Source organism: Megalobrama amblycephala, linkage group LG3 (assembly GCF_018812025.1).
Source record: "Megalobrama amblycephala isolate DHTTF-2021 linkage group LG3, ASM1881202v1, whole genome shotgun sequence".
NCBI classification, from domain to species: domain Eukaryota; kingdom Metazoa; phylum Chordata; class Actinopteri; order Cypriniformes; family Xenocyprididae; genus Megalobrama; species Megalobrama amblycephala.
Window position 1 is genome coordinate 33,475,782 of NC_063046.1, and position 20,416 is coordinate 33,496,197.

A 20,416-nucleotide genomic window follows, 5' to 3' on the forward strand; every position below is an offset into this window, starting at 1 on the left:
AAAAGGCAGTATATACATCATGTGATGAGAGCGATGTGTCAGGCAGTCTCAGCAGGACTGTGTGTCTGTGTGTGGGTATCTGTGTGGCCAGGGGAGGAAGAGTTCATGAGTACTCATCTGCAGTACTGCTCACTTCTCTCCTTCTCTCTATCCCTATAGAGCATATTGCTGCACATTCTAGTGCTGAGCTGTCACGACAGACACATAATAAATGTCTACGAGTATGCTGTGTGTGCGTGTGTGTTTGTGCGAAGGAGAGAGAAAGGGACCATTTCGTACCTGACGAGTTTCACTCTGCATTTGGTCACACTGAACAAAAAAGACACAAAAAAGTACTGTAGCATGGCTGAGTGATGCATCAGCACTTTGATATGCACGGGAAAGCATGCAGGGATAATCGGAACGCTCAATATACGGAACTCTAAACTATTTAGAGTGCGTTAAGTAAAAATGTCTTCCTGAGAAATTTTAGGGGTGTAATGTTATTCACAATAAATCATTTTAGACAGTTACTGTATCTATCCTTAAAAAGTTGCAGATGTGATCTGATCATGATTTTTTTTTTTTTTTTTTTTTTTTTATGGAATGATCGTGTCTATATGAAAATAATAGCTGCCTCTGGGCCAGTAATAATAAACATTGAGAACCCAAACGTACATTTTTCATAAATGTTCTTATTACAATGTAAATGTCAAAGTTTAAGTCTTCCTTAAAATATGTTTTTCTATATCAGCTAGTTTGCATGCATATGTCTGATCTGTATTAATGCTTATCCATATTCTTAAAATATACCCAGCGTCTGAGCATGTTCTGTATCATAGTAAATATAATTATTCACACTATAGTTTTTTAATTTGTTGTTCCATTCATCTTATACCATCAATTAATCATGTAACATCAGCCTTTGTGTATGTCTAATTTTATTGTATCTGACTCAATTAAGTTAATGGATAAATTTAATTGACAAAGGTAATGATGGCTGCAATGTCAAAGATAACTGAGATAAAATTTCAAAATTTCATCAAATCTGTGTGATCATTATATAGTATTTGTGGTATTCTCATAATGACAGTTTTTCTTTAAAAAAATTTTTTTGTTGTTGTAATAATATATAGTATTCTTTCATAAGAAATATATTGAATAAAAATACCACAATAACAAAAATATAATTAAATGCAAATATACAAACAAAAATAAGACTACATAAAGAACTTGAACTCCTCAAGTTCACATTTTTATAATCCTTGCTTGAAAAAATATATTTGGCTGACTGTCTGTGATGAAGGACTTGAGGATGAAGCTCGATTCAAGCTCTAAAATTCCCCCTGGGGTACTTCGTTAAAAAAACAAAAAAACAAACTAATATTGTTTGTGCATGTGTGCATAAAATACAGGACAATTTACATCTTCACCCTATATCTTCATCCTTAATTCAAGCATTATTTTTGAAGATATTTGTAGATTGTGTGAGCAAATTGTGTAGATCTGCTTGAACACTGAAAAAAATTCAAATTGTGCAGACATAATTGTTGTCCAGGCTGTCACACAAAGAAATTATGAGCACATGCAAAAACAAAATAGAATCAATGGAATATTATTTATGTAGTAGTAGTCAATGTATACTTCTTCCAGTGAGCTTTTTGTTTCCTATACATTTTTTTCATAGTAAAATACATTTTTCACTAAATAATTTTGTCAGATAAACACCATATCCAAGTTTAGTGTTTTGTTCTTCCCCATATTTAAAATATTTTCCTCATATTTTGATGGTTTAATTAATCTCTTGCTTGTAGGGTCAATGAAAACAAATGATCATTAAATGAACAAATGATCATTAAAAACAAATATTCACTCAGGACATCACTTTCGGCCACTGCTGTATATACTGTGTGCGTGTGTATTTTTGTGACATATCAGGACACAAATTTATATAATGAAATGGGTATGACAAAGGTATTACAAGGAGAGGGTGACTTATGAGGACATTACCCCATGTCCCCATTTTTCAAAAGTCTTATAAATCATACAGAATGAGTTTTTTTGATAAAGTAAAAAATGTGCACAGTTTTATGGGTAGGTTTAGGTGTAGGGTTGGTGTAGGGCGATAGAAAATACAGGATGTCATGGAATGTCCCCACAATTCACAAAAGCAAACCTGTGTGTGTGTGAAATTATATAGAATATATAATAAAAGTGACATAAAAATGAAAGTGAATATATTTGCAGGAAGCTCCTCTGTGCTCCTCAAGGCCTCCATGTTAAAAGACAATCAAAACATTCCCTTTCCCACAGGCCTCAGGTCTAAGCAGACAGACACACTGATATGAACAAAGGCAGAAGATGAAGGTGTGTGTGGCTGAAGCTCCAGCCCTGGGTCAGCAGGTGTTGTTCTGCTAGCCATAACATGATCCATGGCTTTTTGTAATGGCCGTCAAAGCGAAGCAGGACCGAGCATCAGTACTGGACCTCCAGCAGGACTAAGTGCTCATCTGCTCAGGTATCAATAACATTTCCCGTCAACTTTTATATACACCAATACTGATCTTTTCCTATGCAGACATGGAAATATCGACGAGGGTGACTCGATGCGGACTTAATATGTAACCGTTTGCATGTAAGCTACCTGGAAGTAGATGTAAAACTGAATAAAATATCTCGCTCTCTTGTTACAAGTCTCATACGACTCTTTCCATATGTTTCTCTTGAATTTCCCGTCCACCTCCATCTTCCTCTCTCTTCTCATCCTTTACTCTCTATTTTGTCCCCAGGACCAATTTGTCTGCCGTAAGAGAAATCCCTCAGTTCGGAGGAGTCAGTGGAGAAAGCTTTGGCAGTGGGGGGGTGGGGTGGTTTGGGGGGAGGGCCAGGAAGGGCCACCTCCAAATAAGTTCCATTAATCACCCAACACACTCTAATGTAACTAATATTTTACAATTAGAGGAGACAAGACGGAGCTCCGAGCCATCTATCTCTCTTATACCACATGATCATCGATTCATAAGACCCTGCCTGAGAGCTGAGCAAACACACACACGCGCGCACTCTTGTTAAGTTGCACGTGTATGTGTGTGAGACTGTATGTGCTCGCTGATGATGAGCATTATGACACGGTGTGTATCCAGATGCACAGAGAGCTCTCGAATGGTGACAGATGACTGTTGTCTGCATGCGTGTAAATGAGAGGGGAAGAGTGCGCAAAAATGTGTAAAAATGTGAAAAGGCTGTCAAAGAACCTCTGATAAGATTGATTACGGATTGACTGCAGATTGAAAATGGAAATAGAGTGCAATTCTCTCTGCAGACAATGCCTTTCTCTCTCAGATAGCATTTAGTTGGCCTTAATGGCAAGATAGGTTACTGTATAAACAGACTATAATCCATGTGACTGACTCGATGGCAGAACAAAAATATAAGGTCTGAGTATTAAAATGTGTGCCACAAGCTCTCGCATCATTTCTATCAAGATTTACTGAAGTAATATCCATTTCTTGATTGTAATCTTTTATCTGTCATGTGCTGGTGCTCAAAGATCAGCGTTCAGCCTCCATCAGAAGCATTGGTGCTATAAGTTGGTTTATAGCGCCATCTGGTGGTATGAATAAAGAATTGCGTTTGCTATAGTATGCAGCCTGCATGCAGGCCAAATGAAAGCCAGCTGAACAAATGAGAGAGAAGAGAGGTTCAAGCGCAGGTCACCATCTGCCCGGCTACAAGTGCTGGCACACAGCAACCCAGCCGAGCAGCCTTCTTAAATACATCAGCTACACACACACACACATAAATATTATCCCAGAGATAGAGTGACGCTAATGCGCTGAAATACCTTTTACAATACGTAAAGGTACACAAACACAAATGTGCATATACCCTATTTACTTATAAATATATAGTTGTGTTGCTTGATACCTTGGTATGATGACTGAAAGATTACCATATTCATACTCCAAATTAATACATAATTGATACATGTACAAACAAACAACAACAAAACTTAAACCAGCTACAATCAGCTACCCTCCCACCTGGTCAGGCTGGTCTGTTTGTTGATTTTAAAGGGGTTTTGGGCACTTATTAGCTTGAATGCCATGAAACCAGCTTAAACCAGCCAAACCATCAAGCCCGAGGGATAAACAATACAACCTAAAAGGATCAAATGGTTAAATGCAGAGGCCTAAGTATTTTGGTGTAACACTTTAGAATAATGCTCTATTCATCCACATTAAATGCATCAGATATCATTAACTAACAATGAACTATGACTTTTCAAAGCATTTATTAATTTAGGTAAATGTTAATTTAATCATAATACATTCATAATGCATTAACTAATGTTAAATATTATTAGTTCATGATGCCTAATGGATTAAGAAATGGTAGCGTACAATAATGTAAAGTATGGTAACACTTTAGTTTACATTGTCCTTGTTACATGTACTTACTATAGTAAAAACAGTAAAGTATTATGCATAATTACATGCAACTAACTCTGAACCAAACCCTATACACTGTAAAAAAAAAAAAAAAAAAAAAAAAACCTGATTTATCACAACATATTTTTCTTTTGTCAAATCAACTTTACAAAAATTAATGTAGTTCAGATAACATAATATTTTGAGTTTCGCCTTCATTGCATTAACTCAAATTTTTAATTTCAATGAACTCAAAATTAAGGCAACCAGGTACTTTTTTAAAGTTAAACCAACAATTCTTTTTTACAGTGTAGTAAGTGCATGTAGTTCATTAGTATTACTCATTACTTAAATGTATAATTACACTGTAACAAGAATATATCCATCCATCCATCCATCTACAGAAATAGCTTGACTTTCTTCATTTTCTTCACTCAACAGCTCCAGACAAGCCAGACACAAGGAGGGGGTACATGAAAATGAAACGGTTATTTTTTCAGGATGTGAGTTTTATTAGGTCCAGGCCTTTCTCCATCTGGTCTAGTGTAGCTGATCCGTTTAAAAATTAGTCAGGCGTTGACCTCAGACACCTCCCCTCACCAGGGTCTTGACGGCAGGTTAACACAAATATGGATCCCATCAGACTAAAGGGTATCAGGTTTCCCTCCACTGAGACCCCACTAACCCACAGGAAAAGGTAAAAAAAAAAAACACAAAAAAACATGAAATACGGAACTGTAATGGGAAAAGACTCAGACTGCGGTGTGTATATGTGCGTTTGAGGATGGTTTTCATGTGTTTAGAGAGCAGGGTCTTATCTCTCTGAGGTATTGACACAACAGGCCTCTGTGCCAAAGGGTGTCAGTTATCTCTTGTCACTGGCCTACGATGAGTGTTTGACGGGGCAAATCCATCTCTGAAAGAGGGCTGGAGAGAGGAAACGTCCTTGAGAGCTTTGTCCTGTTCTTATACGTGTTACTCTGATACAATTAATGATATCAGAGAAACAGCAGACATACCTGTATTTAGATCAGACTGCATAGAAAGTCAAGAAAAAAAAAGATAATTTAGGCTAATTTATTGCCACATACTCTGAATTGTTCACATGGACTATAGAATGTATTATCTTGACTGAAAAGTCAGAAAAGGCAGAGAGAAAATTGAAAAAAGAGGATGAGCAACAATTGGCACACTAGTTTCCAGCTTTCACAGGTTTGGGGAATTAACACGGCTATAGCCCAAGGGTAGAGAGCCACAGTTAGCAGGAACACAGCCGGTAATGCGAGCTGTCATAATCCGCACTGCTCCTGAGTCACACACACACACACACACACACACACACACACACACACACACACACACACACACACACACACACACACACACACACACACACACACACACGCAGGCCTGTAGCCCTGCAGCTAACACCATGTACTACACTTAACATGGGAGTCAGGGGTGGAAAGAAACAGGAGGACAGAGAAATGTATCATTTCTGCTGTCTTTCGTACAAGCATGTTGAAATGCTGTGTGTCTCTGCAATTCTATTTGAGAGAGTGTGGTGTTTATAAATATTTAGTTAAATCTCAAACTGACAAAAGTCCTCTACGCTGCAAGAATCTTTTTGTCTTTTTTATATTTTATCTTTCCAGTAAAATGTTAATATTCTTAAAAAATATATGTTTACTCAAAAAGCAACATTATAGAAGATATCCATGACTCATTCACTATTAGTATATTTTCAGTGTATTTTGTCCCTTTTGTCTTTCTGCTGGTAGATTTTTCCACTTGTTTTCAAGCATAACCCTCACAATTTGGGGGCAATATATGTATAAAAATAATATAAACTGTATAAGCATGAACATCAAAATGGAAATACATACATATGCTACTGTTCAGTAGTTTGGTGTCGGTAAGATTTCTTAAATGTTTTTGAAAGAAGTCTCGCATGCTCACCAAGAATGCATTTATTTGATCAAAAATACAAAACAGTAATATTGTGAATTATATTTATTAATAAAAATATAACTGTTTTCGATTTTAAAATATTTTAAAATGCAATTTATTCCTGTGATGGAAAAACTGAATTTTCAGCATCATTACTCCAGTCTTCATGTCACATCCTTCAGAAATCATTTTAAAATACTAAATTTGCTGCTAACGAAATATTTCTTATGCTTATTTCTTGTGCTACTTTATATTTTGTGGAATCAGCGATACTTTTTTTTTAAGGATTTCTTGATGAATATGATATTCAAAAGAAAAGCATTTATTTGAAACAGAAATCTTGTAACATTATATAAAATGACTATGGATATATATGATAAATTTAATGTTTAATGTGTCCTTGCTGAATAAAAGTATTAATTTCTTTCACATAAATAAATAAAATAAATAAATAAATCTTTAGTAGTGTATACATTACTGTGCAAAAGTCTTAGGCATGTTAGTCTTTTTTTTTTTTTTTAAAGGTTATAAGCCAGTTATTTATATATTTTATATTTATATGTAGTGTGTCAGTAGGAAATATCCGTTCACATTTCCAAACATTCCTTTTGCCATTAATTGTAATAATCCAGTGAGATTTTTGGTGCTCCACACAGTGATCTGATCTCACTGTGAATACATGAAGAAACAGAAAAAAACTGAGACAAAATTACACCAGAAGAACTGCGGCAATGCAATATTTTAAATGCAAAGGGTGGTCACACCAAATATTGATTTGATTTAGTTAATAGAAGTTAATTGATAAATAAAATCTATTTATGAAATTATTTTTTGAAAGCATCCTTACTTTACAGCATTTTTACACAAGTGCCTAAAACTTTTCACAGTTCTGTAGCTTTGCAGGTAGGTTTCTTCAAGTGTCTAGGAGAAATATATATATGTTGCACTGTTATAAAATGAAAAATACCCCATGATTTACTCAACCTCAAGCCACCTGAAGTGTATATGACTTTCTTCTTTCTGATGAACACAATCGGAGATATATTATTAATCATGCTGAAGCTCCACACAGCTCCAGGGTGGTTATAAAGGCCTTCTGAAGCGAAGCGATGTATTTGTGTAAGAAAAATATCCATATTTAACACATTATAAAGTAACATAACTAGCTTCCACCAGACCGCCTTCCGTATTCAGCTTATAAAGAAAGTGTAATGCCTCTCGCAGTTCAAAACGCTTACGCCAGTTGAATACGGAAGGCGGTCTGACGGTCTTCTTACACAAACGCATCGCTTCGCTTCAGAAGGCCTTTATAACCCTCCGGAGCCGTGTGGAGTACGTTTATGATGGATGCTTGGGAGCATCAGGGTGATTATTAACATAACTCCGATTGTGTTCCTTTAACTATATGCTTTTGTAGCGTACAGTGCTAAATACAAAATCATACATGGTACCTGTACATTTATTTCACCTTTTTCATTTCCTCACAAAACATTTTGAAAAATCTAAGTTAAAATTTCCAATAAATAGCACAAAAATGCTCAGTTGTTCACGCTGGTGTTTCATAGTTTGAATACATTTTATTTCTCATTATAAGTACAGTTCAGTAGTTACAAAACAAAGCATCTGCCATGAAGATACAGCAACCAAATGAAAATCATACAGTCCACAAGACAGCTCAGAGGTGTGGAATGCTCATATATTAGTCCAGAATGACTGAAAGAGAGAGAGATGCTCAGTTATACTACACAGAGGAGGGAGCCAGAGGTGTGCTCTTCTATAACCAGTGTATATAGGGATTGGTCAATATCCTATCACTGACCCTCCCTGTCATAAGTCCTTTACCTTACGTAGCCTGTACTAGTTTACTGAAACTAGTTCACTAAACAGCTTCACTTTGAGACGTTTTTTATTTTATTATTATCATTTTTTTTTTTTTTTTTAAATGTAGCATTTACAATATGACATAACCTTGCATGGAAACTATAAAAACAAATTAAAATTTCCAGAGATGTGTTTTTTTTTTTGTTTGTTTGTTTGTTTTTGTTTTTTTTTTTGCCAAAAAGGACAACTAAAGAATATATCTGAAGAGACCGGACTCGAACGCATTGGAGTCTACACACAATGACTTACGGGGAAGTTCATTGAAATTGATTCTCAAAGCAACATAGATGACCATCATAAGATGAAATAGTTTGAACTACACAGACCAAATCAGCAGAGTTCACAAAAGAATAGAGAGAATATCAGTCCACAACGTCAAGGGACGCACAAACACGCACGCACGCACGCACCTTCATTTTCCATTAGCGATCTGCGTACTGTATAGACTGGATTTTCATTTACTATCACAGTGCAAAATACTTCAGGGGGTAAAACCTCAGTTTGTATTTGCTTGCATGAGGCATGGGTATATATACTGTATGGATTTATACGCTTGCAGCAACAGAAGAAGATTGTCAATCTTTCTTTTTTTCCTTTTCTTTTAATGTTATTGGTATTTTACAAAGGTGAAAGGCAAAAATTACAGTACTAGAGAAGAAAACTCCAATCTAATACCTACACTCTAAAACAGCTAGCTTTGTAAATGCAACAACGCATGACTGTATCTATGGCTAGACAATACTTGTTTCTTGTTTCTTTTTTCGTTTCTTTTTCTTTAATAATTGAATACATCAAACCATTTCAGTAGTCAGTAACACTTTGCAACACTGATTGGTGGCAGTATTTTACAAACACAATCTCATAACCAGAGTACTTGAAGTGAGCAAGACTGAGATCAAAGCGTGAAGGGTTAGGGGCCGCGTTTCTGTTTGATTTCTGCAGGCTGCACGTTCGCAGTCTCCTTGGCTCGTGCCATTTCGGCAGACACGCTCGATGTAAACTACTTCTTCCGTCACCTCGGCTGGTTTTTGTCTCAAGCGCTACGGCGTCCTCTTTCTCGGGAGTTCGGCTCCGAGCGTCTCACGAACGGGTCGTGAAATCACGGAGCCGGTCCTTAAAGAAAAAGGCGTAGCTTCCCTTTTTGAATGCAGTGTTCTCGTTTCCTGAATGTACTGGATTGTCGATCTTCTGCTCGGACATCCAGGCACTGACTGCTGAGAGTGTGCTGAGAGTTTTTGACAGGGGTGTGCTTGGTCTCCAAACATGTAGTGAGTTGGTCCAAATGTCCAGAGGAACGGTTTAGGGAGCCTCAGACAAATAACACTGGTGAAGTTTCAGTGGGCAGTGAGAAACACCAACAGAGAGAGAGAGAGAGAGAGAGAGAGAGAGGGGTGCGGGGGGGAGTCTGTACGGTTTCTCACTCTCTCATTCTGAGACTGGCAACTGGCCACCATCTTGGTTCAAGGAATGTGTTGCTCTGAGGGACAAGCACTTCAACGTTTCCTCACTAGGTCAAAGTCAAAAAAGCAATTAAAAACACAGAAAGTATTTATCAGCTACACAAGGGAGGATTCAAGACACATAAAACACAGGAAGCAAAAAATTGTTTTTTTCCTCACTGTTTCCAGCTCACTAAACATCAACAGATCTTCTTCCCTCCATCCAGCGAGAACGCTCGTGTAGGAAACCATCTGAGCTGTCCAATTTATTAGTCTTTTTTTTCTCTCTTGAAGTCTTTTATGTTAAATAATGCTTTTGATAAGATAATGTCCTTCATTGTCACAATCCTCTTCCTCTTTTTCCGTCGCCTGCTCTTGGCCGCTCAGTCCAGTAGGGGGAGGTGATGTTAGTTTCTGATTAGTCCTGCATCTCTGTGTCATTTAGGCTATGTTCAGGGGTAAGAGCAGGGCCAAACCTTCGGGACGCCTCTTCCTCCGCCCACAGATGAACTACGGTTAAGAGAACAAACGCAGATTAACACCACGGCCTGTGTCCTTCCTCTCTCTCTCTCTTTCACACAAATGCATACAACTTTTGACAGACCATTATTAACAGAAAAAAGGAAGAGTCAAACCATGTTATTATGTTTTTTTTTTTTTTTTTGTCATTTGTTTTAAATTGGCATCTCAGATTTTGGTAACACTTCAAGGACATGAAATTCAAAAAACTATTATTAGCCTCTGATAATGACTATGACCATCAATAATGACTAAAATATGTTTTATAAAGAATTGAGTTAAGATCCACTTAAGTGTTACCAAAATGTACATCCTTTGATGCCCTTGATTAACAAAAGGGTTTGAACAATAATGAATAAAAGAAAAAACACAGTTTGCTTTTGATTACTTAATTATGATTTCAAAGCAGTTATTATAAGAGGGGAAAAAAATGATTTAGGGTACATTTGGAAAGAAATGAACGACCACTGTAAGGCCTGTGTGTGTTTGTGTGTGTGTTTGTGTGTGTGTGTGTGTTTAAATGTTTTTGACTATTAACCTCTCCATTCAGATTCCGTTAACCTCTAATGGCACTAAAGAAAACGCATCTTGTGAATCATAAGATAAAACATTAGATATGGGAGGAGGGTAATTTGAACACTTCCAGACTTCTTCCAGCTCTAATATAAAGATATAAATATATAAAGTCTTGTAATATAAAGACAATAACTCTCTGAACATTGCACTTGTGCAATTACTGCTGAAGTTTGAATCTGGCGAAAATGCTTACTGCTTTTTTCCCTATTTATGTGCTATCGCCGTTTGAACTAAATAATATAAATGTTGTTTAATTCCCTCTACAACTTCTAAGAAAATTATTTGGCAATAAAATCTACAGAGTGCATTTCCAAGTCATGTTCTTTTAAAGTGCCTCTATGAAAATGACAAAATGAAATTAAAACATGCATTTATTTGAGTGTGCTCTCGCAAGAAATGTTATGGAAATGAAACGAGGAGTCAGTTCCGCGCTAATAATGGAATAAAACATCGTCATTTAGATTTGCCAAAGAGCAATAACGCTGACGCCCACTCGCTTTGCATTATGCGCACGTCTCAGATGTGCTCTTCTTTAACAGACACACTTTCCGCTCAGATGTCAGGAGCTTTTGAAATTGCTGATAGAGATTAAGAAAAAGAATTAACCATTTTTTTTTTTTGTTCTCAGATACAAATTATTCTCACGCTAATTAAAAAAAAAAAAAAATCAGTGATCGCACACCTTTTCTTTCTTTCTTTCTTTCTTTCTTTCTTTCTTTCTTTCTTTCTTTCTTTCTTTTTTTTTTTTTGGAAACACAAATGCCACTTCTCTACTTGTATATGAAAGTAAATGTAATTGCTGATTTGGTCATCTTGATACCAAGTATGCAGTTACTTAAGCCATTACAGAAATATCTCATTTCCAGTCAGCCATAATTAATGTATTCCGCAAACAAAAAGTGTCCAATAATAGGGGGTACCAAGGGAGTAATATTCGACTGGTCATGTGATCTCAATACGTCTGCACAGAAAAGTCGACCTGCTTCCTATGAAATAAAAATAAAGCAGCTTTTTTTGTGTCTGGAGTCTTAATCTCATGTGTACATCATAGAAACTTATATTAAAACATTTATAACAATGTATTATCAATTTCTTTGTGTGTAAACAAAAAAAGTGCACCTTTAAAATAAATACCAAGGATAAGCAAAGCAAAACCACCGATTTCTTTCAAGCGTTCAGACTGAAGGGTGCAGTGCAGACTTTGTCCAGGAGATGGCAGTATAAGCCCCCAAATTACATTTTCCTTCATACTTCATGTTGAAAATAAGATCTTGTTACTCAATGTCAATTTCCTTTAACCTGCTGATATTTCATGTTAATCTACAGATAAAGTGTTTGTTATTTATCAAATCGGAAGTGATTGGCAGTGTTTTGTAAGACTATACTGTGGTCACGGCTCTACAGCTGTCTGCTGGCGTTTTTTTTTTTGTGCGTCCATGAGGAAATTAAGATAATCATAACCATAATGATAATAAATTATGTTCTCGGGTTTTAAAAACGCCTGGTCTCCCAGGGGCCAGTGCTCTTCGTGACTTCCTCTTAAAGAAAGTTCTGGTAATGAGTTACAGATTCCGCCCCATATTTGATTTTCACTCTTCATTAACTAAGCCACCTGGAATGTTATTATTTAAGGACGCCATTTCTTTTCCCCAAACAACTGCCACTGCGATCTGGAGACTAGCACACCAACTTTACGATCCGCGAAACTTTTTTCCTCCTCCTGTTCTGATCAATTTTGAAGTCTCCCTGTCCGCATGTGGAGTGATTGCTTAATTATTTCGCCACCCTAGAAATATTTATCATACTCTGGCCTGTCATATTATGTTGTTATCAGTCTGTTTTCTCACACCTTGAATCATGCGTCTTTGTTTGTCCAAACATTAGTTTTCCTTGCCATAATTTCAATCCAAATAATAATAATAAGAGCTACATTATTTTTACATGATCAATATTAATTTAATGATAATGACTTTGGTTACAAGAGAGCTTTAAATGTTCATGAAAACGAAAATACTTCCGCCACTCAATCAAAGAGAAGCAAGCAAATGTGGCGCCCTCTACTGCTCGAATGTGATAATACACTCTCGCTGTAAGACAAGAGAGGGCCCTGGAAAGTAATACAAGACATATGGTAAGAGGACACATAGCTCCAGGATCCATCTTATGTTAATACATGTGTCATGCTTAACAGAATGGCTAAATGAAAAGGCAGACAGAACAATAGCACAGCACAAGGCTGGAAGCAAGCTCAGTTAACAAGGGCCAGCACACTAGGGGGAAAAAAAGGGCTTGTCTCAGTCAAAGTCCTGACATTTCCTAACTGCTTCTTATTATTCCCGGACCACAGAGTTAAGGCGAAGAGCGCTCCCATCTAAAACACAGGGCGGCTTTATTCCCTGACCTCCCTCAGGTATTCTATTTTTACCATGAAATCTACTTAGTGAATATTTGTGTTTCAAAGGCCTGCTCGTTTTAGGTTTCCTGAGAACAGGGGTCATTTAATTGGAGGAAAATGTGGGGATATGAATTTCAGAACTTTTGAATACATGTTTAAGCGATCAGATAAGGCAGAACATGCACTGTGGAAAGGAATAGGGAACATTTATTTTGCACATGGCCTCTGACTGATATTTTTACCGCATTATGTAGCTACTAAGCGCATTTGTTATATCCTCCATTTCAAGGAGAACTTCAGTTCAGCTGTTTTTGGTAGTCTAAAAGTCTGTTTTTCGATATGAATGAAGTCTAGATGTAAGTGATGTGGTTCGCCATCATCTCCTGCTGAACACAAACACAACTCACACCGCACATTCTGCCACGGAGGGTGGCTTTGTTCTCTCCCAGGCATCCGGTGCTGCTGGAAAAGAGTTGTTTTTGGCAAAGGTAGACCTCATTGTACAGCCCAGTATTTATAAATATGTAAATACGAGTCAGCGTGCGAATACACACACACGCAAACACACATATAAGCGGGCCGAACGCAAGGAAGTGCACCAAATCGTATTTTTAGAAGGTTTTAATGAATACAGGATGTTTATGAATACCATTTGTAGTGATTCACAAAGACTAGAAGAATCCTCGCACACCACCCCCTCCTCTCCCCTCAAAGCGTAAAAGAAACCCAATGTTTCTGGAGGAAATGGCAGAATTGTACGTTTGCTGCATGTGTGGGTTCAGATTGCCTTTAGATAAGTGTATGGAGGAGCACAAAGAAGCAGGCGACCTCGTACGCTGCTTTTTTCCAAGTTAAAAAGCGGCGCGAGGAAAGGACGACTGTGAAGGTAAAACAAACAGTGTGTTTGTTACTCCGCCGGATGACTAGGCAGCAAATAAACCTGCCTCAGATGACGGAGGATGACACAAAATCTGTTTGTCTTGCACATATTAACCACCAGAATAAGTGAAACTGCCACACACAAACCAGACTCTGAGAAAATGAGACAGTAGCTCTCAGATGTAAGGGCTGGGATGTGGATGTGGATGTGTCTTGCTCTCTGACTCAGTCTATTTCTGGGGCAGAGATTCTCACACTGATACTACCTCCACTGAGCAATTTAAAGCCAAACACTGATGTTGCAATCTGTCTTCTGTGCCTGATAGCGCTTTTCTCCCTCTCTAACCCAAATTACTTTCTTTTCATATCTAATTATATTTGCTAATGATCTTATAAGGGGATAATGGAATGTGCTTGATCTATTACCTTTTTTTGCAATACATAAATACAATACAAATGGCTATGCAGCACTTTGAAATTTTCCATCATCCATTTCAAGCAAAGCAAAGAGAGGATATTTAAACAATATCTAAAATTCTACCACTGCTGCAATACAAATCTCTTTCGCTCGTTCAAAGCTACTAACAGGGAACACAAAAGCGGTGCAGTGGAACAATTTGTCCTACTACACCGACAAAACATGTGGTCTTTTCATGCCTTCGCTAGCAGGTTCCGAGGGGCGACCCTCAGGCCACGACCTCCGCCCCGGACAAACACCGCTAAATAAATGTTTTATGAACCGATACAGGCGTTTTAACCGGCATCCACACGCATTTTAAAGTTTCATCCGGACTCCGGGCGATCTTTCAATCTCTCCAGAGGTCATCTATCCGTTTCTGTGCACTGTTGTGTTATGAATATTCCCGTTGGCCAAGCCCCGCCCTGGTCTAAGCCTCTCCCCATTCTTCCCTCAGTCTTTTTCCCACAGGCCCGGCGATGGCCACGGCATGACAGCCGCACTAAACCCCCCGCATTAATGGAAGGAAATGGCATTCGATCTCCATTTGATCTCGTAATCATTTCTGCTGAAATGATAATTAGTGTCCTCACAATCCTCTGACTGTGAGAGAACAGTGTAAAATAAAACAGAGCTCTTGTAGCAGAAATGCCACTTCACTCAACAACCGATATACGTTTTTTCTCGTACGTATATTTACGCGTCCCTCCTAAACGCGCGCACACACGGGCCTCGTACGCTGGCGACTGCTGTCTGTGATTCTTTTCAACTGACATAATCCTGATTGATTCGTTCAGCAGATAAAAACTCAGTCCACTTGTGCCCTTTACTGCTGGAACATAATACGGCTCTTTATTCTGCAACAATGTAACATAATGGCGTCGGAATGTGAGGAGGAAAAAAACGTTAGGGCTGCGTCTTAAATGACTGTGACACTCTGCGGTTCAGGCTCAAGCTGTGGTCTAATGTAAAAAAGAGAAAGGAGGAAGAATGAGGGAGAGGTGAAGGGAGGGCGAGGGAGAAAAGAGAAAAATCATTAAGCGCAGATTACCAGAGTGCCCCACTAACAAGGTCAAGGCAGGGCTGCTGGTAAAAGTTGTCATTGTCTGTTTCTCTTAAATGCGTGCGCTTGACATTTCCCTCTGATGAGATTTGGGTTGCGTTGTTTTAAATTCTTTGCTTCGTGTTTACCCCCCCCTTCATGCCTTTTTTATAAAAAGAAGCTTTTGTTTGACAACAGGAAGATGTGAGGTCATACTTTGTTCATCAGGACGAGTAGAGAATGAATCATGCTTTTTATTTTGCAGGGCTTGCCTAAATAGGCCAAGGCCAAGGCCAAACACACACACACACACACACACACACACACACACACACACACACACACACACACACACACACACACACACACACACACACACATGCGTGCGCGAGATTTATTTTTAAATTTAAAGATTTAAATTTAAATTTCTGATTTTAAATTGAATTTGAATTGAGGTAGCAAATGTGGCTGCAGAATTCCACTTTGAATTTAAAGGGATAGTTCACCCAAAAATGATCCCTTTAAATTCAAAGTCCCAACTTCTTTCAGACAAACACAATCAGAGATATATTTAAAAATATTCTTAGTCCTCCAAGGTTTATAATGGTTGTGAATGGGGGAGCCGCGTTTTGAAGTAAAAAAAAACAATGCATTCATCCATCAAAAAAAGTAATCCATACAACTCCAGCAGGTTAATAAAGGCCTTCTGAAGTGAAACAATGCAGTTTTGTAAGAAAAATATCCATATTTAAAACTTTATAAATTCACGTAACTAGCTTCCGGTTGACGATCGTACGCAGAATGCGCAAGTCAACTCGCGCCAAATGAGTAATCCTCTGACGCGATGTATGACGCGGGATTTAGGAGTATTGTAAGCTTAGACACCTCTCGCAGTTCAAACAAATAGGGCTGTGCAACAGATTTAAGGTCCTCTTCTCTTATATCGAAACCCTCCAAAATTTCTCTTTAAAAATTATCGTTTTAAGCCCGGAACACACCAAGCCGTCGAACTAGTTGCAACGAAAGCAGACTGCGGGGTTGGCTCACGTCGACAGTGTCTGGGTCCAAAGTTGCCCTGACACACCAAACCGACGCTTGACACCCAACGGCCAAGTAGCACATCCGTTCTGCGCCTGCGTAAGAAGAAATGCCTTTCTGTACCAGCAGGTGGCAGTAGCTGAACAGCCAATCAGAATGATCCGATTGCCCGACTGACGAGCTCTGACAACAAAAGACGACGATGACCAACTTCAGCCGACGGTGCGGAACACACTGAGAAAACTTAGTCAGCCGACAAACAAAAACCAGGCTTTAGAATTATAATCTGTGACCAGTGATTTGTTTTGCTCGATCCTCTGCGCCTCCGTGTTCGTCATTACGTTGTGCATCAGGTCAAAGGATATGCTTCCGCCACAAATCGACTTGCACATTCTGTGTATGGTCGTCCGCTGGAAGCTAGTTATTTGAATTTATAAAGTTTTAAATATGGATATTTTTCTTACAAAAACACATCGCTTTACTTCAGAAGACCTTTATTAACCCCCTGGAGTCGTATAGATTACTTTTTTTAATGGATGTATGTATTATTTTTTACTTCAAAACGCGGCTCTCCATTCACAACCATTATAAACCTTGGAGTGCTAAGGATATTTTTAAATATATCTCTGATTATGTTTGTATGAAAGAAGATTGTCATATAAACCTAGGATAGCTTGAGGGAGAGTAAATCATGGGATAATTTTCATTTTTGGGTGAACTATCCCTTTAAAAGGAGTTTAAATTAAAATTAATTCAAAGAAATGTATATGATTGTAATTTTTTAACTAGACAAGTAAAGTTTGTCAAAACAAGTCTTTACAGACAGAGAGAATGTTATGAAAATTAATAATTTATTAAATATTATATTAACAAACAAACTATATAATTTATAAGTATGTAAAAAATAATGTAACTTAATTTTAGAACAGGGTGGAAGAATACTTCTCAGAATATTTCTCAAAATATGTTTATATATTTTTTAATTAAAATTCAGTAAATTCCTCTTCCTCTCATTTCAATTCAGTTCAATTCCTTTGGGGTGTGGCTAATTCAATTATAAACCACACTCATGATTCAAAGGCAGCCAAATCTTCAAATCTGAGTTTTGCACGACCCAGACAAACACGTGAATGTGAAGTTTTGCCTTTGTCGCAACTGCTTCCTACATGGCGTACACAAAAAACAATGAGTACCAGGAAACAAACAGAGCATTTTATGTGCTCTAAGAAAATGTGACAAAACTTAAGCTCATCACAAAGGAGACCAACAGACGCAGCCTCATTCATAAACATTCAGTGTCTGAGATGTTCCTATAGGATCTTGTTCAGCAGGCCTCTCTCTCTCTCTCTCTCTCTGTCTGTCTCTTGTATGTGTTGTATTAATTGTGAGTCCTAATCTAGAAGAGTCGGGGGTCCCTGGAGCTAGCGGCGCTATTATTCGCGCAAACATCGCGCACCACACCGCTCTCGCTTACTAATTTCGTTCGACGTCGCACCGCTCAGCTGAGGGAACGCACCGCCGAACGCTGCATTCGAGTCAGACAGCTCCAGACGAGGTCCCTTTAGTGCCATGCTGTCAGTCACTTTATATGTTGTGAAATAGAAAGAATGAAAAGAGAAAGGGAGAGAACGAGCAAGAGAGAGAATGTAGAAACAGAACAAGTCCTTTTATCCTGCTCGGCGGGACCTGTCAGTGCCACCTTCTCTCTGGTTTCCCAGCAGTCCCAACACAGCAGCTATCAGAGGGAACCTGACATCCACACGCCGCGTTTTCCAGGGGGGAAGGAAATCATGAGAGCGGTCCCACACAAGCGAGCAGCTAGTACATACTCTCCTCAGATCAAGCAACAGTCTCTCGTAAGAGAAGAAAAGAGAGAGAGATTTGGATGTTTTAAGTGGGAATGTAGGCTGACAGGCTTTTGCTGCTTGTGACATGTGATAGAAACTAGGTTTGCATCTCCCTGTGTTCATTTCGGAGTTTGGACAGAGATGAGAGAGCGAGAGTGTGTCGCAGCTTAAGCGCTGATAGTTCTGTCTTAACGGCTCTTTATTCTCACACGCGCGTCGCAGTTGTGACTCCAGGCACCTCCGGAGTCACTTCTATTTTTCTCCACATTTGCAGGCCTTTTTTGTTTGTTTTTGGATGAAAAAGAGGATGGAAACGGTTCCTAATCCATACGTGACACACATGGGCGCGCACATTTCATGGATTGCAGTGCAGGAAAATCACAAGCACCTGGCTGAGTGTTTTTTTTTTTGTTTTTTTTTTATATGATTTTGCCTGCTTCCCCACTGGTCTCTGATGATTCAACAGTTCCTGCTCTAACATCTGCTACTTACTCTTACTGGGTCTCAATTAAGACAGCAGTATTTATGAATCTGCTCTTATTTACATTTCTATTTTTCTGCATATGTGCGTGAACGGCGGCCAAAACAGCCCCTCTGCCCCCCACACCACGCAGATGTTTCTTCAGCGAGGCCAAGAGGTGAGCGTTCGGTTTGAGAACAGCGACGCGAGAGCGCGGGCTAAACAGAGAGAGATTTAGGACCGCAAGATTTGCAGCTTCGCTGTCTCACAGATGAGAGCTCCTACTCTCAGGTGATTGTAATATATGGGAGTTTGATTGAGGGATTGTGGGATTGGTGAAAGCCATTTCCCCTGTTAAAGAGAGGTGGTTGGTGTTGAAAAAACCCACCTTTGTGTATATGTGTGTGTGAGAGGGATATTAAAGAATGTGTGAAGCAAGAGATTGTTTTAATTAACTACAATCCCTTTTTTCTTCTTTTTAAGTGTTTGTGTTTGCTTTCAAGTCAATGTGTTTTTAATTAAACCATCATGTTCCATATCATGTTCAAGATGTTTATTTTCCAGACATACACTCTATATTTTAGAGTATGAGGGGGCCTAAATAATATATACATACATATACTATACCGTTCAAAAGTTGTTGTTTTTTTAATGTTTTTGAAAGAAGTCTCTTATGCTCACCAAGGCTGCATTTATTTGATCAAAAAGATAGCAGGCCTAATATTGTAAAATATAATACCAATTAATAAATTTTTTCTATTTAAAAAAAACAAAAAAAAAAAAACATTTATATTATATATATATATATATATATAATTTAAAACAGAGACATTTGAAAACGCTGCAGACCCCATTTTAGATTGAAAACACCGGGGTTGCGTTTCAATATAAACGGACCAAAACAGACACTTTTGAAAACGATGACGTGGCTGCCCACGTTCGCTCTGTGTATCCTTGACGACCGTGTAAACAATAACATGGAGACTGAACTGCATTCTTTGCTGACTTTGTTGTAATTTTTAGCAGCAATTGTGCAGTTAAACTCAGCATGTTTTTAATGCGGCCGCGACTTACATGCGCAAGAGGCAACTGTTTACACTTCTACGTGCATGCCCAGTGTGCATGAACAGTTATGTGCCATGCGTTTTTCGGTCGTGTAGTATAGACGGAGATTGTTTCTGAAACGCTGTGGAAACGCCAGTGTAGACGATGAACGTTTTCATTTTAAAATGACATTTTAAAACAAAAACACACTAGTGTAAACGGGGCCTTAATTAGGGCTGCAACGATTAATCGTGATTAATCGTTTTCAAAATAAAAGTCTGTGTTTACGTAATATATATTTGTGTGTTCTGTGTATAATAATTATGTATATATAAATACACACACATACAGGTATAAAGTTTAGAAATATGCATGTATTATAAATATATATATTTATATATATTTTATATTACATATAAACAAATATTTTATATATAAATATAACATTTTTCTTAAATATATACATGAATGTGTGTGTAT

The 20,416-nt window shown here is 38.0% G+C and overlaps 1 protein-coding gene across 10 annotated transcripts in view; it reads right to left on the reverse strand.

The window, feature by feature from the left end:
• The window catches only part of znf536 (zinc finger protein 536), a 353,575-nt gene that overhangs the window by 6,446 nt on the left and 326,713 nt on the right, over positions 1 to 20,416 (reverse strand). For 2 of the 10 annotated variants that reach the window (XM_048185237.1, XM_048185236.1), the window contains one exon: positions 7,917 to 10,189. The exons of 7 other annotated variants lie outside the window; for them this stretch is intronic. In XM_048185237.1, the coding sequence (XP_048041194.1) occupies positions 10,098 to 10,189 (92 nt within the window). In that variant the 3' untranslated portion in view covers positions 7,917 to 10,097. Of the gene's footprint in view, positions 1 to 7,916; positions 10,190 to 20,416 lie in introns of those variants that run through there. One more of the 10 variants, XR_007184222.1, reaches the window with a different exon arrangement.